Below are 16,085 nucleotides of genomic sequence, written 5' to 3'. Positions count from 1 at the left end.
GCTGCAAATACGAAACCAAAACTGGGTAGCTGGATGGAAGGCTGATGGACCCCATTATAGTCGATGGGTCCTGCAGGTGCTGTTTGGCTCCGTCCGGAAACGGAACTATTCAGCTGCGGGGATTCCTTTTTTCCTGCTCCCTGAACAGTGCAAGGAAGTGGAATCCCCCCCAGCACAAGTGTGAAACCACCCCTAACTTTTTCACTCTTGGATTTTTATTTAATATAGGTTACGTTTGCCATTGCTATCTTTATACATTATTTTAAAAACTTTAAAAGGGATGCCTGGAAACCTGGGTGCCATAGAGGCTGTCCATGCACAGGACTCACCTCTGTTTACCATGGGTGTTGTGTATTACGTCCTTTCCCCTGTAGTGAAATGGGACGTGCCAGCAGCTTAAAGTGGTTGGCTTATGAAGATTGTCAGGACCCCCACTCTATGAGCTACCATAGAGTTGCCATATAACTGAGCCAGGACAAGAGAGTTGCCATATAACAGGCTCCAACGTTGATCAGCCTGGCTGGTCTTTGTATTACATGGCTGTCCATGCCTACTGAAAGCTTATATTAAAATCGGCTTGACGCCTGACGTTGGGATTACAGGGGAGTTGCAGGGGTGGTCAACCATTTTAGAAAAGATCCCTATCAATTTGGAAGGCGTCCTGACAAGGCTAACGATGAAAAGCAGTGGAAACATGAAGCAGAAATTTTCTTCCTTCCTACAAGTCATTATATGTTACTTCATACATGTGTATATTTTTATTTAGGCCGTCTGTGTTCCAACAACCAGTCATTTTCTTAGGCGCAGACGTCACTCATCCACCTGCTGGAGATGGCAAGAAACCTTCAATTGCTGCTGTAAGTACACTATTATGGTGATTTTTCAAGTTTCTACTTTGTCCACAATACTGTGATTTGAGAAGATTTATTTAGTTTGATTTTTTAACACCAGATGTGTATTAGGTTGTAGGCAGTATGGATGCCCACCCAAGTCGATACTGTGCGACAGTGCGGGTACAGAGACCGCGGCAGGAAATTATCCATGACCTTGCTTCCATGGTGAGAGAACTTCTTATCCAATTCTACAAGTCTACGCGCTTCAAGCCCACACGCATCATCTTTTACCGTGACGGAGTTTCGGAAGGACAGTTCAGACAGGTCAGTGGAACTGTTTTTTGGTTCTTGCATGAACCACCATTACCACCAAGCTGCACTGCCATAAATCACTGAGATCCCTCAGGACATGAGTAGAAGACTATGGTGTGTGGATGTTGGATTTTCAGCAAAGCTGTATAGTTCCTCACTTATTAAATCATTGTGACATGATGTAAATTTTATGAAAATGTCCGTTCCAGAGCAGTACCAAGAAATAGGTGTACGGGTAGGCTGTGGGAGTAAAGTGTATGGAGAAATATTCCCTTAACCAGTGTAAACCTGGTACAGCCAAGTAATATAGGTTTTCTCAGTCCTTACTGCCCAAGTGGTACAATTGTAATGTTTTTCTGGTTAAGCAGGTCTTGTATTATGAGCTGCTAGCAATTAGAGAAGCCTGCATTAGTCTGGAGAAGGATTACCAGCCTGGAATCACCTACATTGTGGTACAGAAGAGGCATCATACAAGGTTGTTCTGTGCAGATCGAACTGAAAGGGTAAGTGAGAAGTGTTGAAACCGTTCTAGAGGTCTGTGTTGGCCTAGTAATTACAGTCAAACGTCTAGTTTCGTTGGCAATCCGTCCGCAAGCAATCGACTAAACTTGAAGCCAATGAAACTCGAGGCAATTGTTTCCATAGAAATCAATGTAAATCCAATTAATTTGCTTTAGACATTCCAAAAAACACACCAAAACACATTTTTGTACAGCGTTTTGTGCTGCTGTTTCAGCACAGCACTAAACGCCGTACAACGCTCCCATTCATTTCAATGAGGCTGCTCACACAAGTGTCAAAACGCAGCATTTCCAACGCTGCACTTTGACAACGATGCATGCTCTATCTTTGGCCGTTTTTGGCCCTGCGTCGCTCATTGAAATAATGGGCAGCGGTTTCAGTGCTGCCGAAAACGCGAAACAACTTAGTACCGCGTTTTTGGCAGCGCTAAACACCCTAGCTACAGTACTTGAGAAAAAAAAAATCAAAACTCACCTTGCAGGTGCCGTCGGTAATGGGGATTGAAATCTCCCGCCTCCAGTAAGAGATTGCTCTGATTGGCTGAGTGACAGCCCACTCAGCCAATCACAGCCAGCGCTGGATGCTCCAATCACAGCCATTCATCCATGAATGACTGTAATTTGAGCAATCCATGAATGGCTGTGATTGGAGCATCCATGGATCGCATCAGCAGCGAGGTCATGTAGAAGCAGCCAAACTAGAAGTGAAATTGTGCCTTGAAAAATCAGCGAAACTGGAAACCGGCGAAAGTAGAAGCCAACGAAAATAGAGGTTTTACTGTACTGCCTTTTTTTGGACTATAAGACCACTATCACACATGCGCTTTTTTACTGTGATTACTCACAGTATAATGCTCTCAGTCCAAAGCAAAGGAAATCCTGCAGCACTCACTTCAGATGCAAGAAATCAGCTGAAGTATCAAGCCACAGTGGGGACCATGAACCTTCAGTACCCTCAGTAGTTAAATGTTTGCAAAAAGTGGTAGCATCAGCGGTGTGTTCAATCAAAAATCAGCCTTTATTGCTCCATGTTCATAAAATATACAGGCAACGTTTCGACTTTAGCAGTCTTTCTCAAGCCTGACTACACATCTGATTAACACAGTATAAATAACACTTAACACAAAGGACTCCACCAATCACAGACATGTAACCGCCCCCAAACTAATAATATATAATATATACTACACCTGGAACATAATTAACAAAGAAAACAACTGTGTTCCACTGCTAATTAGTTACCTCCATGCCAAAATGATCCCAAACAGCATCTCAATGTGACACATCACATGCAGCAGTCACATGATCAAACTTGTAAGTATGGAGGGCTAAAGGATCCAAAAAGGGCCAACTGCACATGCATAGGCGCGGCTGCCAAAGAGGCACATAGAACATAGTACTCCTGTCATAAACACATCGCCAACATCGGGGGGTGTGCTGCGAGCAGCGGCAGGGCACTGCCATGGGGTCCAATGTCGCACCTACTTATGCGAATATGTACATGCGCCATTTTGAAGAAAAATTTCTTCATATTGGTCGATGGTGTCGTGGTTTTGTTTTATTGATGGCCTCTTTGTGTTATGGAGGGCTTCCATTGAGTATTTGGTGAGGTTTCAATGCTCCCTAAACTCCAATTATGTTAAATTAATCTACTAAAAGTATCCAATTCTTGGATACATTAATTATCAATGCAAGGGATAGGTTGAGTGTTGATTTATTTACTAAGACCACCGACAGGAACAGCATCCTCCACTTTGACAGCCACCATCCAAGAACTATAGAAAATTCTCTCCCATGGAGTCAGCTCTTACGGGTGAGGAGAGTTGCTCAAGATCCTCTATATTTTATGAACATGGAGCAATAAAGGCTGCTTTTTTATTTATTTTTTTTACATACCTCATCACCCATCACAATGGGGTGCATTAAAAAACACTGTCTGGAAATGGCAGTAAATTGCATCAAAACACTGCAATCAAAATTGCTGCTTGTGAGAGTGGCCTGAGGCGCATCGTAGATTTTAAAAATTTTTTTTACATTAATTAAAGCTTACCTGGTGGTCTGAGAAAGAGGAGTGGTCAATGTGATAAAATTTGGTCCAGTGTAGCGCCTCCTTTCTTTGTATTCTAGAGTAGATGCAGGCGGGGTAACTGACAGCAGTAAGGGTATATGCACACTGCAGAATTTATCTTCATGGAAATCTGCACAAAAATTCTCCTGTGTTCATAGTGACAGAGCATGATGACGATTAAAAAATCTACAGCAGGACTGTTTTTTTCTATTGCAGATTTTTTTCCGTGTGAGTAAATGGTGTTTATTAAAACCCCATTCACTTACATTGTACTGTACTTTGCTGCAGAATTTTGGCATGTGAAATTCAACAGCAATTTTGCTGTGTGTGAACTCGCCCCCCCCTGCTAAAAAACAACAAAACATAAAAAATATCATATAGTCCTAAGATGAAGATGATGAGGATTACTACATTATTAATACCTCTCTAGCTATTAAATTTACATATGTAAGAAGGCGGGAATGTGATTTTTGACACAGGATTAAAACCCAATGGAACAAGATGATTAACAGTGGGAACAAAGCCTTAAAGGGGTTGTCCCGCGGCAGCAAGTGGGGTTATACACTTCTGTATGGCCATATTAATGCACTTTGTAATGTACATCGTGCATTAAATATGAGCCATACAGAAGTTATTCACTTACCTGCTCCGTTGCTGGCGTCCCCGTCGCCATGGTGCCGTATAATTTCAGCGTCTAATCGCCCGATTAGACGCACTTGCGCAGATGGGTCTTTTCCCTTCGGCTCGGCAGCAACGGCGTTCTGGCTCCGCCCCCTTGTACGCGTCATCGCGTAGCTCCGCCCCGTCACACGGGCCAATTCCAGCCAATCAGGAGGCTGGAATCGCCACACGTCATGGGGCGGAGCTACGCGATGACGCGTACAAGGGGGCGGAGCCAGAACGCCGTTGCTGCCGAGCCGAAGGGAAAAGACCCATCTGCGCAAGTGCGTCTAATCGGGCGATTAGACGCTGAAATTATACGGCACCATGGCGACGGGGACGCCAGCAACGGAGCAGGTAAGTGAATAACTTCTGTATGGCTCATATTTAATGCACAATGTATTTTACAAAGTGCATTATACAGAAGTGCATAACCCCACTTGCTATCGTGGGACAACCCCTTTAAAGTGACATGTTTTGCTGTCTTTTTGGGAAACCCTAAATAGGTTCCAAGGAGCCACAGAAACCTGGTTGAGAAACCCTGATCTAATCACAGCATAGTATTTCAGGCTTGCCAAGCCATTATCACATTACGTAAAAGACGTGTAAGTGCAGCCCTGTTTTGCCACAATCGTGCTTTTAGAAAAAGTACAGCCTTAGGAAATCCAAACTGTGTTAAAAGTAGGGATTCTATAAGATTTTGTGCCCATCTTTCTTTTCTCATAAGTGAATTGTGTGAAGTAGTAACAGTAAAGAGTGAACCACTGGACGGCTATGAGACAGAGACTCCATAGGCCAAAGGTAGCTTAATAGATAAGAGAATTCTTTCTTTCTTTTGTTCGGTGTATGGGCCTAAAGTGCACCAAATCTTCCTACTATGAATGCCTTTAACCCCTTCACTGCTTAGGGAAATATTCACACTTTTCACAACCACAAATAAAACCTGAATAAAATCTAAACTTAAGAAAACCATATTTCCTTTGCCTAAAGGAAATCTCATTTGAAAGCTACGAGTCTACTAAGCTCTATTACTACTATTCTAGCCATTGTATCCTTGACATGCTGAGTTTTTTTTTACAGCATAGTCAGTAAGAGTCATACAGTATGGAAACAAAGTTTTACTTTCCATACATTTAATGTATATGTTTTTGTTCTCTAATAGCTGTTAAATAATTTAAACTGCAAAACTTTATTTAAAGCAAATACTTCATAGTAAAAAAAATATTGATACTCTTTCATGGAAATACTGACACAAAAGTAGGGAAACGTATGGCTGTACATTTAACGTATACACTGATAAAAATGTGGAGGTATGCTTACAATTGCATACGTTGGTATACCTCTTTTCCGTGTTAATTTACATACATGCTGAATCTCCATTAAAATGTAATGTACACAGCCCGTAAGCCCTCTCGCTCCCCATTCCCACAACTGTGTAGTTGCATCTCTTTTAAAAGGGCATATACATCACAAAGTGTAAGTACTTGATGTAGCCCTGCTATATCTTGATGTAGAACTCTTAGGCCTCATGTCCACAGGGAAAATCAGGCCCGCTACGGATTCTCCATGGAGAATTTGTAGCAGGTCCCTCCTGCCCCGCGGACATGAGCGCTTAAAATAAGAATAAACTTACATCTCGCCCGCTCCGGATCTTCCGCTCGCCGCGGCTTCATCTTCTCTCCGTCGAATGCGCAGGGCACGTCGGTTGCGTGCCTCGCGCATGCGCCGGCCCGTAGAAAGAAGATCCGGCCGCGACGGAGAGAAGATGAAGCCGCGGCGAAGGGAAGATCCGGAGCAGGTAAGTAAATTCCGATTTTGGTCTCGCGCGGATCTGGACGGCTTCCATAGGCTTCAATAGAAGTCTGCGGGAGCTGTCCCCGCGGGAGACCTGCACGAAAATGGAGCATGGTCCAGATTTTTTCATGCCCCATTTTTTTTAAAATCACTTTTATTGACCATCCGCAGGTATTTATCTACCCGCGGGTGGTCAATGCATCCCTATGGGATGCGGATCCGCGGGCAGGAGAAGTGTTAAAATCCGCTGCGGATTTTAATTCTTCTTTTGCCCGTGGACATGAAGCCTTAATGTCACTAATGTCTTAAGCCATTAAACTGTATGTAAGCATGAGCAACATAGTATGGTAGGTTGAAAAAAGACACAATGTTAATCCAGAGGAAGGAAAAAAACTACAGTGTGGTAGAAGCCAGTCTCCTTTAAGGGGAAAAAAATCCCTCTCGAATGAAGGTCTTGCAATCGTAATACTCCCTGGATCAGCGACACCTCTGTGAAGTAATTAGTGACTATATAGCCTGTAATATTGTATTGCTCAAGAAAGGAGTTTACGCCCCACTTAAACTCTTTTATTGAATTTGCCATCACCACGTCCTCAGGTTCCATAGTCTCACTGCTCTTACAGCAAAGAACCCCCTTCTATATCTGTGCAGAAACCTTCATTCCTCTAGACGTAGATGGCGCCCCCTTGTCACAGTCCTGGTATAAATAGATGATGGTAGAGATCTCTGTATTGTCCCCTGATATATCTATACATAGTTATTAGGTCACCCCTGAGCCATCTTTTTTCTCAACTAAATAAGCCCAATTTTGATAACCTCTCTGGGTATTGTAGTCCGCCATTCCATTTATTACTTTAGTTGCCCACCTTTGAACACACTCAAGTTCTGCTATGTCCTTCTTGAGTACCGCTGCCCAAAACTGTACACAGTTTTCCATGTTATCTCACTTTCTTTTTTCCCTTTTTTCTTTGCATCAGGTTGGCAGAAGTGGAAATATTCCAGCTGGTACCACTGTGGATACAGATATAACACATCCTTACGAGTTTGATTTTTACCTCTGCAGCCATGCTGGAATACAGGTGATTTTGGCTTCGTTTGTGTCGGTATAGCAAACAATTATTTATGATTTAATCCAGAATGAGTAAAGGTATTACAGTGAATCATGTCTTTACATATGCAGTTCTCAGTTTTGTGCAGGGAAGAATATGTATCGCAAAAACATTAAAATGCAGACTCAGACTGCCATATTGAGGGAGTTCTGCCTCTTGAACTTTAAATATGCTAAGGTTTATTCAAAGGGCCACTCTGGTGAAAACCTTTTTCCATCCCTGCACCCCTCACTTGATTACCTGTCACACTCTGGATGTCTCCTATATATATAGCACTCTCACATGCATGCAGTGCAGCCTCCTTTCTTATACTGATCAGACATCATCTTGCTGTTAAGATTCGACCCCGCTTTCACTTTCACTGCACTTTTTCCCCACGGCGGCCCCAGCGGTAACAGCGCCCCTTCCCCACGGCAGCCCCAGTGGTAACAGCGCCCCTTCCCCACCGAGACCCATATACGTACCCCATCTTCCGGTAATGGTATATCTTGTCACCACCGGAAGCTAGGGGTGTGACAGGGTTTCCATTCAGGGACGCCCCTGTCACACCCCTAGCTTCTGATTGGCTACTTGCAAGCAGGTTTTAGCAGCAGCCTGTGCCAAGCTTTTTGCCTGGCCTCCAGGGTTACGCCAGTACCCCCTTACACTCATGACACAGCGCTCCCGGCCACCCCCGCTTCTGACCCTGTGCTCCCAGCCTGTCACGCTCATGACAGTGCGCTCCCGGGCCCCCCTTTCCCCTGTGGCCGCTGTCACAGTGCTCCCCGCTGTTCCACTCAATGCTGGCTGTGTCTGATCATGTGCCCCCGCCGCCACTGGCCTTCCCTCTGTTAGCCTGCATGCCGCCACTGTACATGTTTCTCCCGCGCGCCAACCCAGTGGGGACACTGACAGCGGGGGACCAGTCCCGCCGCCAGACACTGGCAGCGGCGCAGGAGGCATGGAATATGCCAGCCTGCTGCTGCAGTGAAGGGAGCGCGCCGGTCCGCTGGGACTGACAGCGGGGGACCAGTCGCAGCCGCGGAGCAGGCAGGGAAGATGTCGGGCTGCCACTGCAGTGAAGAAGGGAGTGCGCTAGGGACACTGAAAAGGCAGAGTGAAGACCTTCAGGGAAAGGTGAGGGAGTATGCCGCCAGGGACATGTCTCACCTGCCAGGGCCATTGGTCCGTCCTGCTGTATCTGGTCTCCCAGTCCGAAGCTAGGGGCGCTAACATGGTGAGCAGCCAATGGCTGTGTGCCGCCTCTGGCACGCCTACCATAGGTTCGCCACCACTGCACTACAACAAGCACTTTTGGAGGAATTTGTCCCTCCTTCTTCCTACAACGCTGTTAAAGCCCGGCAAAAACCCTATAAACTACGACTCCTACCGACCAATTTCATTCGTCAATGTTGACTACAAAATTCTAACTTTTCTTGCCACTAGATTAAATCAAGTAATGCTTTCTAACATCCACTCAGACCAAACCGGCGGTATGCCTGGCAAATCAGCAACAATAAATATCCCTCACCTTACTTGTCATAGCCATAGAAGCTCTGGCAGTTCGGCTATGTTGTATTTCTGCTATCACAGGTATCTGTTGGGGAGGTCGAGAAAGCATAGTGAGGCTTTAGGCAGACTATATTCACCCAAGCTATAAAACCTTATAAATTAGTTTTCCTGATTTTCTGGGTTGTATATTAATTGGCAAAAATCCACCATTTATGTACATAGCCCACAATGTAATCATTAGCCCTTCAGTTTACAATTTGTGGTATTTCTCATCCGTATCATTGGGGGCCACCGCTTTGACCTTGGGTATAGCTACTGCCACTAGGAGAGAAGGAAGGGAGGAACATCCAGGTTTACCTGCATGTGGCCCGCCAGCCATAAAGCTCCCCCATTCTTATTTTCTTCCGGGCGGTCCGCATCCCCTTCCCGTGCAGGGGCAGGCGATTGGGAAGGGGGGGATATGAGCTCTGCTGGAGTTGAGGAGCACGTTCTACCTCGGCGGAAGGTAAGTATCCCAAGTATCCACCATAGTCCCTCCACACCTCTCTCCTCCCCCACCAGCGTAGCAATGGTGTAGCCTGCTGCTGACGCGCGACCGTGGGCGTTAGTTACTAGCCTCATTCCCTCTGCAAGGTTCATGAACTGCTCGATGTGTGTTGCAGGGGGAGACCTGTCAGCCTGGTGGCAGGTGCAGGATCTTCCCTGGTGCTGGGGTGGGTTCTTTGGCGAGTCTCTCCCTTCTTGTTGTGTTGCTGGCCCCTCCTTGATGCAGGCAGGGAGGTGTAGGGGCCTGCTGCTGTTTTTTTTTTTTTTTCCTGTTGGCCAGCAGGCCGCTGCATTGCTTCATATTATGCGTGGCCACAGCGCTTGCATGATTATGTGTAGCTGCTAGTTGGTTGCTAGCCATGGGCTGCGGTGCTGTATTCTTGGTTGGCCACTGCGTGGCATTATTGGTTGGCCACTATGCGGCATTACTGCTAGCGTTAGTGCTAGCCGCCAGGTGGCGTTAGTGCTGCGCTATGCAGCATGATGATCGCCGCGGTGCGGCATTATGGGTGGCTGCAGTGAGGCAGTGTTGGGCAGCTGCAGTGTGCACAGGGCCTGGTGTATGTAGCCAGGCGGCATTTGGTTACTGCTGCCGCGTATTTACTATGCAGTGTTCTTTCGCCACTAAAGATTGGTGGGCAAGATGTGTTGCTGCCTGCAGGCTCATTGGTCTAACTTTTTTTTTTGCGTGCAGAGGGTCCGGTGGGGACAGGGCTGTGATTGAAGGAAAATGCTCCCCACTTCCCCAATTGTAATGTGCCCTATTTCGGCGTGGGTCCTGGCTCAGGTTGAAGCCTTGCTCAGCTGCTAGCTCCCCTGTTGCCCCTCTAGCAGTCCCCCCTGCAGGCAGCCCTGGTACAGTGCGCGTGTCCAGGACGGCGCGCGGACAGGGAACGGTCAGAGTCACATACTAAGTGCGGCATTACTCCAGGCTTGCTGACTCCCATAGTACCTTCCATGGAGAGAGAGTACTTGCACAGGGAATCTATGAAGTCATCGCTCCTCACATCTGCTCGGACCGGGTTAAACCTTGCCTGTCGGTAGCTCCCCTGTTGCCCCTCCTGCAGTTTCCTGCAGTCAGCTTCCCACGGTGTCCGTATCCAGGATGACACGCGGATAGGGGCAGCCAGAGTCTCGCTACGATAAGAGATGTACATCCAGCAGAGAATATCTCGTCTTACGGACAATAGTGGTCAGACTAAGGCCTCATGTCCACGGGCAAATTAACAATTTAAATCCGCAGCGTTTTTCCTGCACGCGGATCTGCACCCCATAAGGATGCATTAGACACCCGCAGGTAGTTAAATACCTGCGAATGTCATCTTTTTCCTGCAGGCGTGGGTCCTGCGTGCAGGAAAAAGTCCGGACATGCTCCATTTTCGTGCGGGTCTCCGCGGGGACGGCTCCCGCAGGTTTCTATGGCAGCCGTCCGGATCCGCGGGAGACCCGCGCCTGAATTACACTCACCTGCTCCGGACGGTACGGGTCTTCCCTTCTTCGCAGCCGGGTCTTCTTTCTTCGGCCCGGCGCATGCGCGCGGCACGCAGCTGACGTGCCGAGCACATCCGCGGGGCCGAAGAAAGAAGATCCGGCCGCGACGGAGAGAAGATCAGGCCGGGAAGAAGGGAGGATCCGGAGCGTGTGGAGAGGTGAGTAATTCTTATTTTTAGCCCTCATGTCCGCGGGGCAGGAGGGACCCGCTACGGATTCTCCATGGAGAATCCGTAGCATGCCCGATTTTCCCCGTGGACATGAGGCCTAATAGTCAGCATTACTCTGGGCTTGCTGACTCCTGTAGTACCTTTCGTAGAGAAGGAGTACTGGCACAAGGAGTCTCTGGACTTGTCACTTCTCATGTCCGCTCCGAGGCTACCTGTCTCATCGGAGTCCTTATGCATTTATCCATCTTGTGCAGCTGGATAAAAACGTCCTAACTGGTTGCTAGGTCACCTGCATTCCTTGTGTAAACTGACTCGGATTAACCCCTAGGGTTTTTTTTATTATATTACTGGTCCCCTTAAATAAACAGTGCTATGTAGTGCCTTTTTCCAGGCCACTAGAAGAGGTTGCACCACTTTTCTAACTAGGATGTAAGGTCTCCATGCTGGTTGCATGTCTTATTGTTAAATAACCAGACACATCCCAGTTTAGTTGCAGCCCTTCAGATATGACTAATTCAGTCGCTAATCTTGAATTCTAAAAAATTGAACTAATCAGAATTTTTTATTTGCTTTTCTGCGATTTTTATTTATTTATTTTATTTTTTTTCCATTGTGTCCCATATTCCAAATGTCTTTTAGGGTACTAGCAGGCCTTCTCACTATCATGTCTTGTGGGATGATAACTGTTTCACTGCTGATGAACTCCAGCTGCTGACCTACCAGCTGTGCCACACATATGTGCGATGCACGCGATCAGTCTCCATCCCTGCACCTGCCTATTATGCTCATCTTGTGGCATTCAGAGCTAGGTACCATCTCGTGGACAAAGAACATGACAGGTAAAATAACTAACCCCCACAACCTTCTTTCTTCGTATTTGTTCGCTGTTCTCTATTTTTCAGTTTTGCCATCATCTTGGTTCTACTGTTCAGAATCGTAGTCTTCCTGTAGTTGTTAGCTGCTAAGCTTAACCCTTTCCAATCCACTGTCTGACGTCTGAAGACGTTCTGATTGAAGGCTATACAGCTCTGATGTTGGAAGACATCCGGCAGGGTATTCTTACTGTATATTACTGGCCGCCCTGTTGTCGGGGGGCCTCTCCAGCATGTCCTATACAGCAGTACTGACTCTAGCCAGCAGATGGTGCCATTGTATAATGGCAGAAAGAGAAAGCCCCCTAGGAACCCCTGACTCCAAAATTGGATTGCAAAGGGTTAAAAGGTTTTTTGGGGACTTGAATGTTGATGACCTGTCCTTGGGAGTGGTTAATATAAGATTCGTGGAGGGCTGATTCCTGGCACCTTACTAATCCAGCTGTTTGAAGAGGCCACGGCGCTTAGGTTAGCTTGTGACATCACATTCATCAGTCACATGGCCTTTGTGTAGCTCAGTCCCATTTAAGTGAACTGAATTGATTTGCAATATCAAGCATCACCTCTACGAAATTTACGGCAATGTGCCTTGTATACAGTGAAGAGGCTGGAGCGCCGCAGCCTCCCCAGACAGCTGATCGGCAGAAGACCAGGTGTTGGACTCCCACTGCTCTCATACAAATGACCTGTCCTAAGGATAGCTCATCAATATGTGAGCCCAGGAAAACCCCAATAATTTACATTGAGTCACACAATGGGACGCAGTGGAATGATGACATGGCTGTTCACATGTATTTGGCTAATTTGAAGATATCCATTGCAGAGTTAGATTTTCTTATACTTGATATTTCTTCTGAAGATCTAACGTCAAAGTGTAGTAAATGACCGTACATGACCTTCCAATCCCATAATAAAGTGGAAGACGAGAGCTGTGATTGGATCAGGTACAAGGCTGGTCTAGTCTTCCAGAATCTTTCCCTACGTTACATACTGCTGGTCAGTATCCATGGCAATGGAGCTGCCGCCATCAGCCAATGACGTTTCTAAGCAATAGTTGGTTTCCATGGAAACATCAGACTGATACACTGACCTTCTAACTCTCTCCAGCATGTTATGAATTGTAACTTGATCTCTTGTTCAAGATGTATTGATGTAAACCAGGTTGCAAATATAGAGAAGCAAATTAACCTGAAAATGATGTTGATATCCCTAAAAAAAACATCTGAGGATCATCTTTCGGATTTCTCTGTATATTGAAGCAAATGAACAATAAAAGGCTGTATTTTTTTTCCGCCCCCGTCCCTCCCGTTATTTAATAAATTGAGATTTTTCTATTCCAATGTCTTTCGAAGTGATTGAGCTGCTATACTTAGCATAGAAGGGTTCCATTCATCCTCTTCCCCTGATTTTAGTAATGCTTGATATTTAGTGCTAAATTAGCCACACGATATTTTATAAAGCCAAGTTCTATTTTGTATTCTGCAGTGCTGAAGGAAGCCACGTATCTGGACAAAGCAATGGCCGGGACCCACAAGCCCTTGCTAAGGCCGTGCAAATTCACCAGGATACCTTACGTACCATGTACTTCGCGTGAGACCAACTATTGACCCTAAAAATGCACAGGTTTGACTTGCAACAAGGAACCTGATCTCATGTGGGTTTTCAGGGCCCAGTAGAGTGGTTCACATTCGCCTGCCCTCCTCTCTCCCAGGCCTTTTCTTCTGGCTTGCACTGAAGCCCAGGCCCAATGCTTGAGGGGAGGGCTGATCCTGGGAATAGAAGATTTTTGTGGAACACAGCACTATTATGCAATATGAAACCAGCCAACTGCTAGATCGTTGTAATGGAGCCTCCACTTGGGTGCACTGCTTACGTTTTGTGTTTCTTTTACTTTCCAATATTTTAACCCTTTTATGCCTTTACCTCAAATTGCTCTGCAGCACTAGCTGTCTTTGCAAGAAAAAAAAAAAGAGAAAAAAAGAAATACCGTAGGGATGTATGGGAGTATGTTTGCATATCTGTACACACTTGGGCTCTGTTTTCCGGTACGTGGGTATACAGCATAACGTTCTATTCTACTCGCTGTAGTCATTTTACAAGGCTGTCAGTATAATATTGTCTTAGCTACCATGACTAACCCCTGATCTACTTACTGCTGACCTCTCAACCCATTCTGCTGATATCGGAGTGACTGGTGAAACTCCTAGATGCACAGGTGTTTAAATGTAGAAACCAGCCCTTGTGTGCCCAGGTATATTTATATGTATCACACGTGTGTATAATTAATTATTGGTTACATATATGTGTATACATGCGTGTGCGACTGTGTGGATACGAAGTAGGTGGATGTTGTGCAAAAAAACTAGGATTTCTATTTGTGGCACCATCTGTTTCATTTTCAGGTCCCACTTTTTTTTGCCTTCTATGTCAACCTCATTTTCATAGGTCATGTACTTCAGAGCTTCCCTTTTATTCGTTCTGGGACGTTTTAGTTAACAAGATGCAAGCAGGTATTGCATGTGCCTTGTACTATGGTCATGCAAGTGACTGGATATATACTTCAGCTATTACAACAAGAATATTGCCACTTACCCCCTGCAGTGCAACAACACATGTTGGCATTGGGATAGGAAAAGCTTAGCACATGGCCCTTCTTGGGTCTTAGTCTAGATACTATGGCCTAATTTCTCAAACTGTATCTCTCTTGCTATGTATACATTTTATTCTTGCGCAAAAAGCAAGGAAACACCCCTGAAAAATCCCACATCCCACTCATTAAACTATTTGTTAACTATCCCCTTACTCAGTATGCTGCAAACTGTTGTCCATCCCCGTACATTATGGGAGTGTCTTAACTTTCACCCTCCAAATAACATTGGAAACTACTTCAAAAGGATGTGGGAAGACACCTTCTCTTCTAGAGTCATGTAACGTATACATGGTTGTGTGGGTATTGTAAGCTTTTCTAGTACTTTTTTATATATATATATATATAAATGTATTTATTAGATTAATAACACTAATTTAATTATTTCAGAACCTTTTCTCTGCCACCATAGTTGTTTTTACTATTTTCCTTTTTTTCTTTTTTTTTTTTTTAAGCAACAAAAACATTTTCTTTCCTATTTTGTCTCATAAAATATATATATATGTTTTATTTTGCTCTCATTTTAGTGCAATAAGCATAAATTAATTTAAACCCAGCGATGCCAAAGAGGCCTGCAGAACTCTGCTGGCCCCTGTGGCTACTTTGGGATTAAAATAAATGAAAGCCTTAACTATGAGATGATCGTGTCCAAATAGTGACGTCTCCCCAGAAATATTACGGGAAGTACTGTGTTCTTGTCAGTGAGTAGTGAAATGCTTTGCTGTTTATGCTTTACATGTCTGAATCAAAGGTTTTATTTTCATATATGGACCAACCTCATTTGTTTAGTACACCTTGTCAGAAGTGTTCACGTTACTTTACTGAACACTGTATCTGTGATGGAGAAGTACTTTTCAAGAATCGATGTAATACGGAGCAGATAAGCATGCCATAGTTCACAGGCACTACTTTGTTTGGCCGGATATTGCATTGGTACCTGCTACTTGGTTTTTTACTGCCCTGTGTTTGCACCATAAGGCCTTCCGCACACAGGCGTTTGCAGAAACGCAGTGTTTTTCAACGCTGCGTTAACTGCAGATTATGCCCGGTTTCAGCAGCGCTGGCATGCGTTATGTCAGCTTTTTGGCTGCGTTTTGAGCACAGCTGATAACCCAGCCAAGGTTGCTGATAAAAGAAATAAATCAATACTCGCCTAGCTGGTGAAGTCGCTGTCCCCCAGCACCGCTGTCGGAACCTTGTGAAGCTGGCCGGTTGCTCTGATTGGCTAAGTGCCGCTGAGTGACAGCCGGCTAAGCCAATCAGAGTCAGCACTGGATGCGTCCAATCACAGCCATTCAATTAATGAATGGCTGTGATTGAACGCATCCAGTGCTAGCTGTGATTGGCTGAGCGCTGCTAAGTGACAGCCCACTCGGCCAATCAGAGTAATCTCTCGCTGGAGGCGGGGATTTTGAATTCCCGCACCAGAGAAAAAGTTCCCCTGCCATCTCACGAGTCCCGAGAGCGCCGCCGGGGACAGCGACATCACCTGTAGGGTGAGTATTGATTTTTTTTTTTTTTTTTTTTACCTAGGCGGTGTAGCTAAGGCGTTTAGTGCTGCCAAAATCGCG

General features: G+C 45.5%; 1 protein-coding gene across 1 annotated transcript in view; it reads left to right on the top strand.

Moving 5' to 3' along the window:
* The window catches only part of AGO3 (argonaute RISC catalytic component 3), a 66,827-nt gene extending 52,015 nt beyond the window's left edge, over nt 1-14,812 (top strand). The window contains exons 14-19 of the mRNA XM_066574986.1: nt 767-857; nt 963-1,157; nt 1,514-1,648; nt 7,166-7,267; nt 11,635-11,834; nt 13,353-14,812. Of these exons, the coding sequence (XP_066431083.1) occupies nt 767-857; nt 963-1,157; nt 1,514-1,648; nt 7,166-7,267; nt 11,635-11,834; nt 13,353-13,461 (832 nt within the window). The 3' untranslated portion in view covers nt 13,462-14,812. The remainder of the gene's footprint in view (nt 1-766; nt 858-962; nt 1,158-1,513; nt 1,649-7,165; nt 7,268-11,634; nt 11,835-13,352) is intronic.
* Nucleotides 14,813-16,085: the final 1,273 nt, after the last annotated feature.

The sequence above is a fragment of the Eleutherodactylus coqui genome, chromosome 1 (genome assembly GCF_035609145.1).
Source record: "Eleutherodactylus coqui strain aEleCoq1 chromosome 1, aEleCoq1.hap1, whole genome shotgun sequence".
NCBI classification, from domain to species: domain Eukaryota; kingdom Metazoa; phylum Chordata; class Amphibia; order Anura; family Eleutherodactylidae; genus Eleutherodactylus; species Eleutherodactylus coqui.
This window is presented reverse-complemented; position numbering and strand designations above follow the sequence as displayed.